The 15224-nt window shown below is 53.8% G+C and overlaps 1 protein-coding gene across 1 annotated transcript in view; it reads left to right on the top strand.

Moving 5' to 3' along the window:
* The window catches only part of LOC135522999 (histone-lysine N-methyltransferase ASH1L-like), a 32965-nt gene that overhangs the window by 12127 nt on the left and 5614 nt on the right, over window positions 1–15224 (top strand). The window contains exons 3-6 of the mRNA XM_064949732.1: window positions 1039–5327; window positions 13055–13370; window positions 13679–13852; window positions 14399–14490. Of these exons, the coding sequence (XP_064805804.1) occupies window positions 2117–5327; window positions 13055–13370; window positions 13679–13852; window positions 14399–14490 (3793 nt within the window). The 5' untranslated portion in view covers window positions 1039–2116. The remainder of the gene's footprint in view (window positions 1–1038; window positions 5328–13054; window positions 13371–13678; window positions 13853–14398; window positions 14491–15224) is intronic.

The following is a 15224-nucleotide window of genomic DNA, read 5'->3' as shown; positions in this document are numbered from 1 at the left end:
CTGTCATTGTGTCATTTAGCTGTCTTCCAACAGACTTGCACCAGCACCGCACCCTTACTGTTTCTCTCTCTCTGTCATTGTGTCCTTTAGCTGTCTTCCAACAGACTTGCACCAGCACCCCACCCTTACTGTTTCTCTCTCTCTGTCATTGTGTCATTTAGCTGTCTTCCAACAGACTTGCACCAGCACCGCACCCTTACTGTTTCTCTCTCTCTGTCATTGTGTCCTTTAGCTGTCTTCCAACAGACTTGCACCAGCACCCCACCCTTACTGTTTCTCTCTCTCTGTCATTGTGTCCTTTAGCTGTCTTCCAACAGACTTGCACCAGCACCCCACCCTTACTGTTTCTCTCTCTCTGTCATTGTGTCATTTAGCTGTCTTCCAACAGACTTGCACCAGCACCGCACCCTTGCTGTTTCTCTCTCTCTGTCATTGTGTCATTTAGCTGTCTTCCAACAGACTTGCACCAGCACCCCACCCTTACTGTTTCTCTCTCTCTGTCATTGTGTCCTTTAGCTGTCTTCCAACAGACTTGCACCAGCACCCCACCCTTACTGTTTCTCTCTCTCTGTCATTGTGTCATTTAGCTGTCTTCCAACAGACTTGCACCAGCACCGCACCCTTGCTGTTTCTCTCTCTCTGTCATTGTGTCATTTAGCTGTCTTCCAACAGACTTGCACCAGCACCCCACCCTTACTGTTTCTCTCTCTTGTTTGCTCTCCTTTTCCCTCCCTCTTTCTCTTTCCTCTCCCTGTCCTCTCTCTGACCCACTAATGAACTATGCAGCTCTGAAACACATTACATTTACATACCTCTACTTCCTTGTTAACAAGGGCACAATGCGGTAAATTATTAGAAAATAACAGAACTCTATCATAGGTCTAACTGGGATTCTTTTGGAGAAATATTTCTTTTAAATATTTTTGATTATATGAAAATCTTTATCAGAAAAGATCTAGGTAATTTACAGGTAGATGACATAATAAATGACCAATCTGATCTGATAACAATGTGTTTATAACCATGTTTTCATCCCAGCAGGTCCCTGTGAACCTGGGCTATAAGAAATCAGACACCCTAACGGAGAAACCATGGCACCCTGACCCACCTGATGCCCACAGCAAACTACCCTCACCTGCCCAAATGGACCAGGCAACCCTCTCTTACCCCACAGCTTCATCCCCCCATTCCCCCCCTCCCTCATCACCCCATAACCCCTTGGTAAAGGACCCTAGCGGTGAGGGAGGTATGCTGAATGGGGAAGTACCTACAGTCACCTGCCATCCTACCAGACTCACAAAGGTCAAAGGTCGCAAACAGAACTGTTCTTCCTCAGCCGCCCCCACTAACGTGAACTCAGCCTCCAGCCCCCATCAGGCTGACCTTGCAGCCCAGGACAGGACTACAGGCTTCAGCTGCCCTCCTACACCACCCCCATCCACACCCCTACTTCCAGACCAGAGAGGAGCCCCAGTGGCTTATGGGAGACTGAGTCCTGCTGCCTCCCTCACCAGCCTGAGCAGGGGACCATTACTACCATCCTCTGTGGGAAATGGGAGAGGGAAGGAGGAGAAAGCCAAGAAGAAGAAAGAGAAAGATGACAAAGCGAGGGGTGAGAAAGGGAAGGGTAAGAGAGGGGAGAAGGGGAGAGGGAAGGAGGACAGAGGGAGGAATGAGAGTCCAAAGATGGACAGAAATGAGAGAGGGAAGGAGGGAACTGGGATGGATGAGAGCGGGAGGGATATGACGGGGAAGGAGGAGAGAAATGGGGACGAGGACAAGGAAAGAGAGAAGCCCAGAGACTTGAGGATGAATAAATCGCCCTCTTCTACAAAGTGTCAGATGTCTGAGGTTCAGAGCAGGAAGACAGGTACACCCAGCCCAGACCTGACCAGCAGAACAGGGGAATTAGGTGATACTGGTGCCCCCTCAAGACCCACCGTCTCTCCCTCCAACCCATCCACTGCCTCCTCTCCCCTCACTTCCCTTCCTCCTCCCTCTCTCTCTCTCCACTCTTCCTCTCCTCCTACCTCCCCGAGAGCAGGACAGCCGTCCGCTGAAGAAGCGTAAAACCCGACGGCCAAGCTGGACCAGGCTGGTGAACCGGGCACAGAGAATGGCAGAGAACCCAGATGGCCGCCAAGATGCCCCCTTAGTTGCCCCACAGACCCCCACTACCCCCCAGACATCCCCCACTACCTCCCAGACACCCGCAACTACCAACTCACCCAACCTTCGGTCAGCTGAGTCATGCCTAGCCCCCTCCGTTCCCCCACCCTCCAGTCTGTCCTCCCTCTCCCCCTCTACCTCCACCCCTGTGAGACCCAGACCAGCAGGTCGACCCCCATCCCCCACCCAGTCTCACCTGTTGACCTCTGACCCTAACCCTTTACCTGGACCTGACCGTCCCTTCAATCAGGCCAGAAAAAGGGGTCGCCCCAAATCCCAAACCTGGAGCTTGGACGAACCCCAACCCAGACACTCCCCTAAACCTACCCAAGCTGAGATGCTCCCTCATGGGCATGATGAGACTCCGGACCCCCATGTGCTCAACCCAGTGCTGGATCACAGGCCCACCCTCACCAGTCCCTCTTGCCCCAACCCCACACCCAGGAAACGAGGTCGCCCCAAACGGCTGCCACCCTCCCCCCTCCTCCCCAAACAGACTCCCCAGGACCAGAACAGGGGTACACTGACCCCCTCTGGAGATGAGGAGGGGGGTAAAGACTTCCCCTCTGAAAAGGGGAACAGGAAGCTGAGGATGAGGAGCATCATCGGAGAGATGAAGAGGAGGAAGAAGAGGAGGCTACTCAGGGAAATGCTTTCTGGGTGTGGAGGGGGGAAGGAGGGGAGAGGAAGAGAGGGAGGTAGGGAGAACTCTCGTGGGTGTGCAGGAGGGGTGTGTGGGTCGCCCACAGCACCCTTCCTGTCCTCTTCCTTTGGGGGTAAACTAGGTCCACAGATCAACGTGAGTAAGAGGGGGACCATCTACATGGGGAAGAGGAGAGGACGCAAACCCAAAGCTCCAGCTAACTCTAACCCTGCCTCTCAGTCCACACTGTTCACCAGTCTCTCTAGTTCCTCTCTCTTCTCCTCTCCCCAGCCCCATCCTCCCCTCTCTCACCCATTCCCCTCCCCATCTCTCACCCACTCCAGTGGAGCCCAAAGCCCTTACAGTGATGGAGGCTGCACAGAACCTGCTCCCTCCCTCTTCCTCCCCCACACCTTCTCCCTCCCCTCACCCTCCTCCTCCTGCGCATCGCCACGTCCTCTCTCCTCCTCCTTCTCCTCCTGCTCATCCCTCTCTCCCTCCCTAAAGAGGAGTTCTCCAGGTCAGGGACGACATCCCCTCTTCCACCATCCCTCCAGCAGACTCTCTTCTCCTCCTCTTCCTCACCCTCTTTACTCCCATCTGCCGGTCTTCCCCACACACCTGAAAGAGGCCACACCCTCACCTATCAGTAAATCACACAGCAAGGAGATGTTGCCTAGTGATAGTGTGATTGGAATGGACCACAACACTATCTCAGAGAGGGGGGAGAGGAGGGGCCGAGGGAGAGGGGGGGTAACCATGGGAATGACCTCAGATGTCACCCGGTCAGTGTTCCGGACAGGTTTAGGGGTCAACCTAAAGGGTCAGAGACAACCCTCACCCTCCATGTTACTAGAACACCCCCTCCCTGTACCCTCACCCATCAGAGTGTCAGCCTCACCCCCCTCTCCCCCCTCTGCCTCCCCCAGACACACGCCTCCTTCTGACTTAGTGGAACCCAGAGACAGACACAGGCACAGGCGGAGGGGGTACGAATGTCCCTATACCTGCCCCCCCTGCCCCTGCCTAGGGCACAACCAGTGCTCCCACCTGGACCTCTGCCCCTGCCTAGGGCACAACACACACAAGAGACAGAAACACAAACACAAGAGGAAGTACCAGCACCTGCTCATGCACGCGCACGACCCAGACTTCCTCTCTGAACTGGACGATCTCATTGGGCAGTTCAGCGAGGTCCGCATCGGGCGCCACCGTGATTGGGCCAGAGCTGGATTGGGGCAGGATCTCGATGAGAGTGGGGAGAAAAGACGCCACTCTTCCTTATTGTCATCGCAAAATTTCCGCTCAAACGTTTACAGAATCAACTTGAGTGGATACTACTCACCTCACCCCCTGTCTTACCCCCCTCACCCCTCCTTCTCCCCGCTCCACCCCCACCCCTGCCACGGCCTGCCTTATGGCAGCAGAAAGCCAGAGCAGAGGTTGAGGTGTGGCTGTCCCACCAAGCCCTGTGAGTCCTTAGACCAGGGTGACTGTGGCCAGGGGCGGAGGTGTGCCTTACAGGGTATCACAGGGCACCTCCACCCCTCCTCTCTCAGTACCCCCCTGGCCTCCTCCACCACCTCTTCCACCACCCCCATGCCTCTGGGTTTTGGCTACTACAGAGGCTATCCTCTGACCATGGCCCATTACCCAAATCCCCACCCCTCCTTTCCCCTGCCTCCCCTCGCCCCTACGCCCCCACCTTCACCCCCTCACCTCCTCCTCAACCCAGCCAGGTTCCACAGGAGGAGGAGCAGGCAGCTGAGGGAGGCTGGGTTGGGTGGAGGTGGAGGTGAGGACATGGGGGTTATGGGTGAGGGAAAGAGGGCCGGGGTCCGTTCCTGTCCAGCAGGGTCCGTCCCTGGTCGGTCCTGTGTCTGTGGGGGGAGTGAACACAAGCTCAGACACAAACATCGTCACAGACAGCGTGATCGTGATGGAAAGGAAGAAGGGGATAAGAGAGTTGCCGGGTCACAGCTAAGGTCAGAGTTCACCACAGGATCAGGAGGAAGTAGAAAGACTGGAGGACAAGGGAGTGCTGGGTTGATGGAGTCTCCATGGCAACATAGGCACGGCAAATACCCCTCTTCTTTCTTCTCTGCTTCTGTTAAACCAGCCTCTTCATCATCATCATCAGAGAGGCTCAAACACACACCCCTCACCTGTCTAGGCTCCTCTCACCTTTCCTCGTTTGGAGAGGGCTGGGGGGTTCGGCAGAACCCCTGGCTGAGGAGAGGGGGGCTGGGGGCAGGATTCAGACCCCTCGATCCCACCTGGGGCACTCTGACAGAAGGGCAGAGGACGGCCGCTGTGGGGGAGTCAGAGAGAGAGGCGGGGGAGAGACACACGCCCTGTCACAGCACCTTCACCCCCCCGACACACACCAACCTCTTCACCTCCTCTGCCACCAGTGGGAGGGGCATGAGGAACGGAAGAGACAATTGGAGACCAGGGAATCAAGACGGGTCACTGAGGAGTGAGGAGACATCACAGACAGAGAGGAGAGGCACAGGTGAGACTGGGGAGTGAGTGAGTGAGTGAGTGAGTGAGTGAGTGAGTGTGAGTGTGAGTGTGAGTGTGAGTGTGAGTGTGAGTGTGAGTGTGTGTGTGTGTGTGTGTGTGTGTGTGTGTGTGTGTGAGAGTGAGAATATTATTGAAGCCAGGCACCCAGGCTAGACATACTACAGTGACAGCAGGTTTTCACATAGCAGAGACAGTAGTAAGGTTGGTAGACTGTCCTTCTCCCAGGTCTATGTAATCAGTACATCAGACATGATATTGGGGAGGAAATTAGTCTCTGTTCTTTTTATTACTACAGCAAGTTACAGACTTGAACAGAGAACCTGCATGACACATGAACTGTCACATATACACACACGCAGGAGAGGGGGGCTGGGGGCAGTACACTAACTCACACACGCAGGAGAGGGGGCTGGGGGCAGTACACTAACTCACACACGCAGGAGAGGGGGCTGGGGGCAGTACACTAACTCACACACGCAGGAGAGGGGGGCTGGGGGCAGTACACTAACTCACACACGCAGGAGAGGGGGCTGGGGGCAGTACACTAACTCACACACGCAGGAGAGGGGGGCTGGGGGCAGTACACTAACTCACACACGCAGGAGAGGGGGCTGGGGGCAGTACACTAACTCACACACGCAGGAGAGGGGGGCTGGGGGCAGTACACTAACTCACACACGCAGGAGAGGGGGGCTGGGGGCAGTACACTAACTCACACACGCAGGAGAGGGGGGCTGGGGGCAGTACACTAACTCACACACGCAGGAGAGGGGGGCTGGGGGCAGTACACTAACTCACACACGCACACATTATTTTCCCCTCATTTATTGGTTCATTCTCACAGTCTGTTAATAATCCTTCCAGTCCGATCTGCCAGAGATCTTAGAAATGTCTCTGGTTGTGAAGTTGGCTGCCTGCTGTGCTGTTTGAGCCCTGGGCTATGAAGCTATGAGCAGAACACAGTCATTAGTTAACCACCAGTCTCTATGTATAGTCCTGTTCATGTGTCACTGTCTCAGCTGCTGCTTGTCTGGCTGCCTGCATTGCCAACATACTGTACACTGTCTGGCTGCCTGCCTATATGGCCAACATACTGTATACTGGCTGGTTGGCTGCCTGCATTGCCAACATACTGTACACTGTCTGGCTGCCTGCCTATATGGCCAACATACTGTACACTGGCTGGTTGGCTGCCTGGCTGGCCGGTCAACATACTGTACACTGTCTGCCTGGCTGGCTGGCTGGCCAATATACTGTATACTGTCTGGCTACATGGCCAACATACTGTACACTGTCTACCAGGCTGGCTGGCTGGCTAACATAATGTATACTGTCTGCCTGGCTAGCTGGCTGGCCAATATACTGTACACTGTCTGCCTGGCCAACATACTGTACACTGTCTGTCTGCCTGCCTGTATGGCCAACATACTGTACACTGTCTGCCTGAATGGCTGGCTGGCCAACATACTGTACACTGTCTGCCTGGCTGGCTGGCTGGCCAACATACTGTATACTGTCTGCCTGGCTGGCTGGCCAACATACTGTACACTGTCTGCCTGGCTGGCTGGCTGGCCAACATACTGTATACTGTCTGCCTGGCTGGCTGGCCAACATACTGTACGCTGTCTGGCTGTCTGTCTGCCTGGTTGGCCGGCAAACATACTGTACACTGTCTACCTGACTGGCTGGCTGGCCAACATACTGTACTGTCTGCCTGGCTGCATGGTCAACATACTGTACACTGTCTGCCTGGCTGCATGGTCAACATACTGTACACTGTCTGCCTGGCTGGCTGGCCAACATGCTGTACACTGTCTGCCAGGCTGGCTGGCTGGCTAACATAATGTATACTGTCTGCCTGGCTGGCTGGCCAATATACTGTACACTGTCTGCCTGGCTGGCTGGCTGGCCAACATACTGTACTGTACGCTGGCTGGCTGGCCAACATACTGTACTGTACACTACCTGGCTGGCTGGCCAACATACTGTACTGTACACTGCCTGGCTGGCCAACATACTGTACTGTACACTGCCTGGCTGGCTGGCCAACATACTGTACTCTACACTGCCTGGCTGGCTGGCCAACATACTGTACTGTACACTGCCTGGCTGGCTGGCCAACATACTGTACTGTACACTGCCTGGCTGGCTGGCCAACATACTGTACTGTACACTGCCTGGCTGGCTGGCCAACATACTGTACTCTACACTGCCTGGCTGGCTGGCCAACATACTGTACTGTACACTGGCTGGCTGGCTGGCTGGCCAACATACTGTACTGTACACTGGCTGGCTGGCTGGCTGGCCAACATACTGTACTGTACACTGGCTGGCTGGCTGGCCAACATACTGTACTGTACACTGGCTGGCTGGCTGGCCAACATACTGTACTGTACACTGCCTGGCTGGCTGGCCAACATACTGTACTGTACACTGCCTGGTTGGCTGGCTGGCCAACATACTGTACTGTACACTGCCTGGCTGGCTGGCTGGCCAACATACTATACTGTACACTGCCTGGCTGGCTGGCCAACATACTGTACTGTACACTGCCTGGCTGGCTGGCTGGCCAACATACTGTACTGTACACTGGCTGGCTGGCTGGCTGGCCAACATACTGTACTGTACACTGGCTGGCTGGCTGGCCAACATACTGTACTGTACACTGGCTGGCTGGCTGGCCAACATACTGTACTGTACACTGCCTGGCTGGCTGGCCAACATACTGTACTGTACACTGCCTGGTTGGCTGGCTGGCCAACATACTGTACACTGCCTGGCTGGCTGGCCAACATACTGTACTGTACACTGCCTGGCTGGCTGGCTGGCCAACATACTGTACTGTACACTGCCTGGCTGGCTGGCCAACATACTGTACTGTACACTGCCTGGCTGGCTGGCTGGCCAACATACTGTACTGTACACTGCCTGGCTGGCTGGCCAACATACTGTACTGTACACTGCCTGGCTGGCTGGCCAACATACCGTACTGTACACTGCCTGGCTGGCTGGCTGGCTGGCCAACATACTGTACTGTACACTGCCTGGCTGGCTGGCCAACATACTGTACTGTACACTGCCTGGCTGGCTGGCCAACATACCTTACTGCACACTGCCTGGCTGGCTGGCCAATATATGGTTCTGTACACTGCCTGGCTGGCTGGCCAACATATGGTACTGTACACTGCCTGGCTGGCTGGCCAACATACTGTACTGTACACTGCCTGGCTGGCTGGCTGGCCAACATACGGTACTGTACACTGCCTGGCTGGCTGGCCAACATACTGTACTGTACACTGCCTGGCTGGCTGGCTGGCCAACATACTGTACTGTGCACTGTCTGGCTAGCTGGCTGGCCAACATACTGTACTGTACACTGCCTAGCTGGCCAACATACTGTACTGTACACTGCCTGGCTGGCCAACCTGCGATACTATACACTGCCTGGCTGACTGGCCAACGTACTGTACTGTACACTGCCTGGCTTTCTGGCTGGCCAACGTACTGTACTGTACACTGCCTGGCTAGCTGGCTGGCTGGCCAACATACTGTACTGTACACTGCCTGGCTGGCTGGCCAACATACTGTACTGTACACTGCCTGGCTGGCTGGCCAACATACTGTACTGTACACTGCCTGGCTGGCTGGCCAACATACTGTACTGTACACTGCCTGGCTGGCTGGCCAACATACTGTACTGTACACTGCTTGGCTGGCTGGCTGGCCAACATACTGTACTGTACACTGCCTGGCTGGCTGGCCAACATACTGTACTGTACACTGCCTGGCTGGCTGGCCAACATACTGTACTGTACACTGCCTGGCTGGCTGGCTGGCCAACATATGGTACTGTACACTGCCTGGCTGGCTGGCCAACATACTGTACTGTACACTGCCTGGCTGGCTGGCTGGCCAACATACGGTACTGTACACTGCCTGGCTGGCTGGCCAACATACTGTACTGTACACTGCCTGGCTGGCTGGCTGGCCAACATACTGTACTGTGCACTGTCTGGCTAGTTGGCTGGCCAACATACTGTACTGTACACTGCCTAGCTGGCCAACATACTGTACTGTACACTGCCTGGCTGGCCAACCTACGATACTATACACTGCCTGGCTGGCTGGCCAACGTACTGTACTGTACACTGCCTGGCTGGCTGGCTGGCCAACGTACTGTACTGTACACTGCCTGGCTGGCTGGCCAACATACTGTACTCTACACTGCCTGGCTGGCTGGCCAACATACTGTGCAATACACTGCCTGGCTGGCTGACCAATATACTGTACTGTACACTGCTTGGCTGGCTGGCCAACATACTGTACTCTACACTGGCTGGCTGGCTGGCCAACATACTGTACTGTACGCTGGCTGGCTGGCCAACATACTGTACTGTACACTGCCTGGCTGGCTGGCCAACATACTGTACTGTACACTGCCTGGCTGGCTGGCCAACATACTGTACTGTACACTGCCTGGCTGGCTGGCCAACATACTGTACTCTACACTGCCTGGCTGGCTGGCCAACATACTGTGCAATACACTGCCTGGCTGGCTGACCAACATACTGTACTGTACACTGCCTGGCTGGCTGGCCAACATACTGTACTGTACACTGCCTGGCTGGCTGGCCAACATACTGTGCAATACACTGGCTGGCCATGCTGGCCAACATACTGTACTGTACACTGCCTGGCTGGCTGGCCAACATACTGTACACTGCCTGGCTGGCTGGCCAACATACTGTACTGTATACTGCCTGGCTGGCTGGCCAACATACTGTACTGTACTCTGCCTGGCTGGCTGGCCAACATACTGTACTGTACTCTGCCTGGCTGGCTGGCTGGCCAACATACTGTACTGTACACTGCCTGGCTGGCTGGCCAACATGCTGGACTGTACACTGCCTGGCTGGCTGGCTGGCCAACATACTGTACTGTACACTGCCTGGCTGGCTGGCTGGCCAACATACTGTACTGTACACTGCCTGGCTGGCTGGCTGGCCAACATACTGTACTGTACACTGCCTGGCTGGCTGGCTGGCCAACATGCTGTACTGTACACTGCCTTGCTGGCTGGCTGGCCAACATACTGTACTGTACACTGCCTGGCTGGCTGGCTGGCCAACATACTGTACTGTACACTGCCTGGCTGGCTGGCCAACATACTGTACTGTACACTGCCTAGCTGGCTGGCGAACATACTGTGTAGTACACTGGCTGGCCATGCTGGCCAACATACTGTACTGTACACTGCTTGGCTGGCTGGCCAACATACTGTACTGTACACTGCCTGGCTGGCTGGCGAACATACTGTACTGTACACTTCCTGGCTGGCTGGCCAACATACTGTACTGTACACTGCCTGGCTGGCTGGCGAACATACTGTACTGTACACTGCCTGGCTGGCTGGCAAACATACTGTACTGTACACTGCCTGGCTGGCGAACATACTGTGAAATACACTGTTTGGCTGGCCAACATACTGTACTGTACACTTCCTGGCTGGCTGGCCAACATACTGTACTGTACACTGCCTGGCTGGCTGGCGAACATACTGTACTGTACACTGCCTGGCTGGCTGGCAAACATACTGTACTGTACACTGCCTGGCTGGCGAACATACTGTGAAATACACTGTTTGGCTGGCCAACATACTGTACTGTACACTGCCTGGCTGGCTGGCTGGCCAACATACTGTGCAATACAGTGGCTGGCTGGCCAACATACTGTACTGTACACTGCCTGGCTGGCTGGCCAACATACTGTACTCTACACTGCCTGGCTGGCTGGCCAACATACTGTACTGTACACTGCCTGGCTGTCTGGCTGGCCAACATACTGTACTGTACACTGCCTGGCTGGCGAACATACTGTACTGTACACTGCCTGGCTGGCTGGCGAACATACTGTGCAATACACTGGCTGGCTGGCCAACATACTGTACTGTACACTGCCTGGCTGGCTGGCCAACATATACTACTGTACACTGCCTGCTTGTCTGGCTGGCTGGCTGGCCAACATACTGTACTGTACACTGCCTGGCTGAGTGGCTGGCCAACATACTGTACTGTACACTGCCTGGCTGTCTGGCCAACAATACAGTACACTGCCTACCTGGCTGGCTAGCTGGCCAACATATTGTACTGGACACAGCCTGGCTGGCTGGTCAACATACTATACTGTACACTGCCTTTCTGACTGGCTGGCCAACATACTGCATTCTACACTTCCTGGCTGGCTGGCCAACATACTGTACTCTACACTGGCTGGCTGGCTGGCCAACATACGGTACTCTACACTGCCTGGCTGGCTGGCCAACATACTGTACTGTACACTGCCTGGCTGAGTGGCTGGCCAACATACTGTACTGTACACTGCCTGGCTGTCTGGCCAACAATACAGTACACTGCCTACCTGGCTGGCTAGCTGGCCAACATATTGTACTGGACACAGCCTGGCTGGCTGGTCAACATACTATACTGTACACTGCCTTTCTGACTGGCTGGCCAACATACTGCATTCTACACTTCCTGGCTGGCTGGCCAACATACTGTACTCTACACTGGCTGGCTGGCTGGCCAACATACGGTACTCTACACTGCCTGGCTGGCTGGCCAACATACTGTACTCTACACTGGCTGGCTGGCTGGCCAACATACGGTACTCTACACTGCCTGGCTGGCTGGCCAACATACTGTAATCTACACTGCCTGGCTGACTGGCCAACATACTGTACTCTACACTGCCTGGTTGGCTGGCCAACATACTGTACTCTACACTGCCTGGCTGGCTGGCCAACATACTGTACTCTACACTGCCTGGCTGGCTGGCCGACATACTGTACTCTACACTGCCTGGCTGACTGGCCAACATACTGTACTCTACACTGCCTGGCTGGAAAACCCCTAGAAGGAAAGTCTGCTCATTCAGTGTTAATGTTGGGGAATTTTGGAAAGATGGGAAGAAAGGAGATACTTGAGGAGAAGAGCGGGATGGCGGGGGACTGATCTTGAGGGAGGATAGAGAGGGAGGGCAGAGGGAGGGAGGTAGAGTGTTGTTTTTGAGAGGGGAGGATGGATTTGTTTGGCATTCGCACACGATCTAACCAGACACATATGTAACTGAGCACACACACACAGCCCACACACACATTCTAATGTATAATTTGTGTGTGTGTGTGGGTGTTTGCGCGTGCGAGCGTATGTGTGTGTGTATACCAGAGGGGGCTTGTGGGAGGAGATATAGGTGGACGGACAGGCTCTTTGTAATGCCTGGAATGGAATCAGTGGAATGGTACCAAACACATCAAATACATGGAAAGATTGACTCTGTTCCAATGATTCTATTCCAGCCACTACAATGAGCCCGTCCTCCTAAAGCTCATTCCACCAGCCTCCTCTGGTGCATATTGTGCATGTGTGTGTGTGTGTGCTTGACTGCTTGTTGTTATTCCCAGAAGGGGAGTATATGATTTGAGGGGAATACCAGGCAGCAGTGCAAAGGAAGTGTAGAGTCACCCCATCCCAGGGACACACTGAGACAGACTGCTGCTTTTTCAGTTACTGATACATATACACCTCTCCTCTCTCTCTCTCTCTCTTCCCCTCTCTTTATTTCCCAATCATTCCCTTTCTCCTCCCTCTGTCTCCCACCTCTCTCCCACCTCTCTCTCGCTCCCTGTCCTTGCTCCAATGACTTCTCTCTGGACTCCAGACCCACACTATGACCTGAGCAGAAGGCAACTGAAGTGGCTGAGAAGTGGTCAACGTTTTGGGGCTAAGAGAGGGCCTGGACGACCCAGGAAGAACCCTCTAGCCTCCCCTTTGCTCTCCCCCTTCCTCTCGCCTACAAGCCAACCAAACCCTCCAACTGAGACAGACGTCCAGAACAGAGACAGAAACAGAGGAAGAGGAGGAGGAGATTCAGTACAAGAGGTGATTGAAGCTGTGATTCACAGCCAGAGGAGGAGAAGACGGAAGAGGAGGCACATTGAGAAAGAGGAGGTCGAGCATCCATCCTGTCTCCAAAGGTAAACCGTCAGAACTCACCCTCATCCCAACTGACCCAACGAGTGCCCTCGCAAATGGTTGCAAAGTTTAACGCAACATTTCACTCCCACAGCGATCAAAGTGCTACTGAGAAAGTCTAGAAAATGCATGCTATTTTACATACCCTGCAACGAGCTGCTAGATGTGCACTGAAGACTTAATAGTTCACACAGACAAAGTATATTAACACATGGTTGACAGCACTGTGTGCTAAGCCAGTGCCCTTTCTCTCTCTTTTTCTTTCTCTCTATCCTATCTCTCGCTCTCTCACTTTATTCCTTCCTCTTAGTTCTGGTGAAGGTGAGCCAGTCACCCACACCCCCTCCATATGCACAGGCCAATCAGAGCTAACCCAAACTCCATCCCTAACCCCGGCCAGCCAATCAGATAAGGGAGCTGACCAGCTGCCTAGGAAGAGGTTTCAGAGGGCGGGGCTCTACTCAGATGACTACAAAACTACAGAGTGAGTTATCATGCACCTATTCATACAATCTAACTTCACATACTCTGAATTGATTTCACAAATGGTTTGTATTCTTTATTTATTTATTTAAATTTTTTAACCCCCTTTTTCTCCCCAATTTCGTTAGTAATTACTATCTTGTCTCATCGCTACAACTCCCGTACGGGCTCGGGAGAGACGAAGGTTGAAAGCCATGCATCCTCCGAAACACAACCCAACCCAACCAAGCCGCACTGCTTCTTAACACAGCGCGCATCCAACCCGGAAGCCAGCCGCACCAATGTGTTGGAGGATACACCGTGCACCTGGCTACCTTGGTTAGCGCGCACTGCGCCCGGCCCACCACAGGAGTCGCTGGTGCACGATGAGACAAGGATATTCCTACCGGCCAAACCCTCCCTGACCCGGACGACGCTAGGCCAATTGTGCGGACCTCCCGGTCGAGGCTGGCTGCGACAGAGCCTGGGCGCGAACCCAAAGCTAGCGCTGCGCCACAAATGGTGTGTATTCTATTAATTCCATTGTGTAAATGTGTCTCTTCCCCAGTCCCTCCTCTCAGAACCAGCTGAACAGAGAGAGACTGGAATATACACCAGGAGAACAAGACTACAGCCTCCTGCCTGCTCCCATACATGTTGGTGAGTGAGTTTTTATTTCAAAGAAATTGATTCCACCTTTATTTAACCAGGTAGGCCAGTTGAGAACAAGTTCTCATTTACAACTGTGACCTGGCCAAGATAAAGCAAAGCAGTTTGACACAAACAACAACACAGAGTTACACATGGAATAAACTAACCAACAGTCAATAACACAATAGAAAAAAGTCTATATACAGTGTGTGCAAATGGCGTGAGGAGGTAAGGCAATAAATAGGCCATAGTAGCGAAGTAATTACAATTTAGCAAATGAACACTGGTGTGATAGATGTGCAGATGATGATGTGCAAGTAGAAATACTGGTGTGCAAAAGAGCAAAAAAAGTAAATTAAAACAATATGGGGATGAGGTAGGTAGTTAGATGGGCTGTGTACAGCTGCAGCGATCGGTATGCTGCTCAGATAGCTGATGTTTAAAGTTAGTGAGGGAGATTTGTCTCCAACTTCAGCGATTTTTGCAATTTGTTCTAGTCATTGGCAGCAGAGAACTGGAAGGAAAGGCGGCCAAGGGGGGTGTTGGCTTTGGGGATGACCAGTGAGATATACCTGCTGGAGCGCGTTCTATGGGTGGGTGTTGTTAGGGTGACCACTGAGCTGAGATAAGGCAGAGCTTTACCTAGCATAGACTTATAGATGACCTGGAGCCAGTGGGTCTGGCGACGAATATGAAGCGAGGGCCAGCCGATAAGAGCATACAGGTCGCAGTGGTGGGTAGTA

The sequence above is a fragment of the Oncorhynchus masou genome, chromosome 30 (assembly GCF_036934945.1).
Source record: "Oncorhynchus masou masou isolate Uvic2021 chromosome 30, UVic_Omas_1.1, whole genome shotgun sequence".
Lineage (NCBI taxonomy): Eukaryota > Metazoa > Chordata > Actinopteri > Salmoniformes > Salmonidae > Oncorhynchus > Oncorhynchus masou.
Note: the sequence above shows the minus strand (reverse complement) of the source record. Positions and strands in the feature narration are given on the sequence as shown.